General features: G+C 33.6%; 1 protein-coding gene across 1 annotated transcript; it reads right to left on the minus strand.

Moving 5' to 3' along the window:
* Window positions 1-268: 268 nt before the first annotated feature.
* Window positions 269-2781, minus strand: LOC109171859 (protein FAR1-RELATED SEQUENCE 1-like). The gene is made up of 4 exons (XM_019320934.1): window positions 2215-2781; window positions 1743-1987; window positions 1128-1376; window positions 269-884 (listed from the first exon to the last, which is right to left on the minus strand). Exons 1-4 carry the CDS (start codon window positions 2779-2781, stop codon window positions 269-271), a joined length of 1677 nt encoding a protein of 558 aa, XP_019176479.1.
* Window positions 2782-4587: the final 1806 nt, after the last annotated feature.

Below are 4587 nucleotides of genomic sequence, written 5' to 3' on the forward strand. Positions count from 1 at the left end.
ACATACTCTAAATTCATAATCACATATAGGAAAATTCATAATCACATAAAGGAAGATTCATAATCAGATAAAGGAAGATTCATAATCTGAGACATAGAGGAAAATTTATAATCACATAGAGGAAAATTCATAAACTGGTAAAGGAAAGTTCATAAACTGGTAAATGAAAGTTCATAAACTGGCAAAGGAAAATTCATAATCTGACACATAATTCTCAACCTATATCTAAAAATCATAAAATTCATAAGTACATACTGTTAACATGATCTCAGTCTATAGCTACATCGTGGTCTACATTCTTATTAAAATGAACAAATTGTGAACCCCCGGTGCTTGGATGTACAAGATATCCATCACGAGCAATCTCTGAAATATTTTCCAAGACCAATGATTGGACAGAGCCCTTTGTAATTGAAGCAAGCTTGTTTGCAGCGCTCTTTCTTCCCCTTGCTGCATTGTACTTCTTCTCAATAACACTACTACTCCTTTTATTTCTCACACCTTTACCCCTCCGGCTTGAGGGGTCTTGGACAATACCACTTGACGAAGACACAGCACCCTCCTCAGTGTTCACATCCCCAATCTCAGCTTCAATGTTTTTCCTTGCATTCTCAACGGCTTCATCACATAATTGTCTAGCAACACTGTTATCTTGGCTAGAAACAATAAGCCTTTGAAATTTCCTACTAATCTCAACAGCCCAAATTGAAGAAGGGACACCACCATTATAAAACACAGATGCAATGTCCACGTTTGTACGCTCAACAGCCTTTTTAGTCCATCTTTTTAGAATGTATTTATCGGGAATACTGGAAACACAGTGCACATGAAGTATACGTAAGCAGTGGCAGCAAAGTATTCCCAATTCTGAAAACAGCTTGCAACTACAACATATATCCAAATTGATTGCCTTAAAGGTTACTTCATGCCTTATGATATCTATGTCTGGTCGCCACACGTGATACTTGCACTTACAACCATCGTTCAACACCATTTCTTGATAACAAGAGCTACCTTTCATAAATTGTTCCTCGAACAAAAAATATATCTCAATTGTATAAACCTCTCTAGCATGTGAAAGGAGTTTCACATGATCCAACATCATGGCGGGTACTCCTTGAGAACACCGAAAATCCTCGCCATTTTCCTTACTTCTCCATTCAGATATAACACTCACAAATGATGAATAAAAATCACATAAACCAGCAGTCTTGGACAGCCTCCTAGAAATTGCATGATTTGTGCTTTCACTCCTTTGCGAAGATAAAATACCCCCGGAGAAATAATCCTTGTTGAACGCTGGACACCACTTCTCCCTACAGTCATAAAGCTTCTCTAGCCATGTATTCTTATGACAATTATATTTTGTAACCATCCTGAAAAGGTTAAAACACATGTTTATTACACATATTCTGAAAATTCATAATCTCATATTACAAAGTTCATAATCATGTAACAGAAAATACATAATGACATAACAGAAAATACATAATTGAATACTGTGAATTCATAATCTCATATTACAAAGTTCATAAATCATATAACAGAAAATACATAATGACATAACAGAAAATACATAATGACATAACAGGAAATCCAGAATTGTATAACTGTGAATTCATAATCTCATATTAGAAAATTCATAAATCATATAACAGAAAATACATAATGACATAACAGAAAATCCATAATGACATGACAGAAAATTCAGAATTATATAATGTAAATTCATAATAACATACCTTGTCCAGTAAACCTCAAATTCAGCTTCAGTCTCGGTGTATTTCAACACACAATTAAACATATCCAGAAAATCCTTATGATTCCTCAATGCCTTAATATGCTTCTTCGAATTCTCACCAATATGCCATATGCAAAGACGGTGGCGTGATGTAGGAAACACCATGGAAATGCCAGCAGCCATAGCTGAACATTGATCCGTCATGATAGTCTGTGGACACTTGCCATCCATGGATCTTAAAACGCTCTAAACAACCACGCAAATGACTCTATCCTCTCATTCATCAAAAAACCACAACCAAACATTACATTCATGCAATGATGGTTCATCCCTACAAAAGGACCACAAATCATATCATATTTGTTAGTGCGGTATGTTGTATCATGCACTAACAGATCACCAAACACCTCATAATCCCTTCTCATTTGACCATCCCTCCAAAAAAAACTACACAATCTTCCATCCAAATCAACTTCGAAATCAAAAAAGAAATCAGCCTCATTAGATTGCCTCCTCCTGAATATCTCAACCAAAGAATTTGAATCCGATCCATCCAAACACTTCAAACTCACAGAAGCCATTGAATTGTAAGCATCGCGGTTGGTAAAGCCAACCAATGGAGAGCCCCCTGACTGATGTTTCAAAAACCTCATACCATCCGCCAATGCAACACCACTACTCTTCATGTCTTTTAAATATTCAAGCTGATTGTTTCCCACTCTTCTATGCGACCGAAGCAGATGACTCTTGCCAAATGAACATAACTCGTGATTGTGCTCTTTCAAGTGTTTTGTAACTGTCCACATCCCATCACCCCCCACATCAAACTGAACAAATGCACCACATCCAGTCCTCATATCAATCTTTGAATAAAGCTTAACACCACTGTTTGGTTTCTGCTTATACCCAGCCTTAGCACAGAAGAACCTCTTCATCTGAATTGACTTAGTAGATGCCTTATAACGTTGTTGGCCTTTCCTCACACTAAAACCAACTCTGTATGCATATCCATTATATAACTCAAAAAGCTTCGTCAACATTTCTTACTACAACACCCACCAAGTCTTCATCAACTGCAATTGCAACAAAAATATAACCACACCTATACCAACTACTAAACTATGAATGTGGATTTCACCTATAATGAATGTAATATGCTACACTATAGAATTCATAAATCTCATGTGAGAACATTCATAATCACAAAGAATAAAATTCATAACATCATATAAGAAAGTTCATAACAAAAACCGGATATCAATAACATTTGTGACATTATGAGCATTCAAAGTTGGCATAGATACTCATGGCATTAAATGCATAACCTCATAACATAAAATTCATAACCTCATATGGAAAATTCATAATAACATAACGGAAAATTCATAACCTCAAACTGTAAATTCATAACGTGAACAGATTATTAATACCAATCACAACATTCAATTTGCATATAATCACCATGAATCAGTACCTACACCTACAAGAAACAACATTCATGATACACCAACTAATAAAAAGAACCTGGACTTGAAGACGAGCCATCAATGTCAATGTTTAACTCTGCTTGATCATTGCTTATTGAATCACCAACACAATCTTCATTCACTGAGTATATGCAAGCAGTGTAAACACACCAGTTAATATGTTATGGACATATTACTATTACATTATGAATATTCATATCACATGCATGAACAGAGTATCAAAATTCATAACTCTGTAACAGAAAATACATAATTGCATTTTGTAAAATTCATAACAGAAACATGGAACTAATACACATTTACGGCCATTATGAACATTCAAACTGCATAGATACTGAACAAATATCAATAAAAATAACTAAATCTTCAACAATCCATGATCTCATAAATCAAACGAAATCAAACGCATAAAATCAAACGCAACCTGGAATCGCAGAAATCATATCGGTTGAATCTTCTCCTCGAACCATCGTCTCCTCCATCACGAATAGGAAAGAATCGCGAATGTCGGATCACAATTGCCTTCAGCGATTTGCGAATAGGAAATAATCAAACGCAAAGAGTTGTCTGATCATAACTGCCTTCCTAACGCCGTTAATAGAACAGTGTTTTTTTTTTTTTTTTTAAACGACGCCAAAAACGACGTCGTTTGGAAGCGTGTTCACCAAGCATGGTGAGCACGTTTCCACGGCATAATTTGCGTGAAGAAACAAATAGGAGTTGTTATGGCAATTTTTATTGTGAATCCGGTGGTAAATTATGGTCCACACAATATTATGTGGACCATAATAAAAGTACATTTTTAATATATTAAATGTACATTATTTTTTTGTATTTTTATTATTAAAAGTGTGTGAATATATATATATATATATATATATATATATATATATATATATAATATATATATATATATATATATATATATATATATATATATATATGGAGTGTTTGGTAAATAGTTGTTAACTGATTTGGTTAGTTGATAGCTTTAATTGATTCTAGAAATACGTGTGGTAAATTAGTTATTAGTTGATAATTGATTACATACAAAATTATTTTTTCAAAAAGCTAATTGAAAAAACTGTTTTGAGTAACTTTTTGAATTTTAGTGTTTTAGAGTAATAAGTTGTTACAAAAAACTAATTAATCAAATACTCATATTGGTTTTTAACCAAGTCAAACAGTTAATAGTGGTCAAACAAGTCAAAATTTGACTGATAGGCTAACTATTCTACCAAACAAAGTCATTGTGTTTCTAAGTCAAAACTGATAACACCTATATAAAGGAATTTGTGAATACAATAAAGGGTCATCCAATCTAATATGTTAATATTATGTAACTACAATATTTCAAAG

The sequence above is a fragment of the Ipomoea nil genome, unplaced genomic scaffold, assembly GCF_001879475.1.
Source record: "Ipomoea nil cultivar Tokyo-kokei standard unplaced genomic scaffold, Asagao_1.1 scaffold0382, whole genome shotgun sequence".
Classification (NCBI taxonomy): domain Eukaryota; kingdom Viridiplantae; phylum Streptophyta; class Magnoliopsida; order Solanales; family Convolvulaceae; genus Ipomoea; species Ipomoea nil.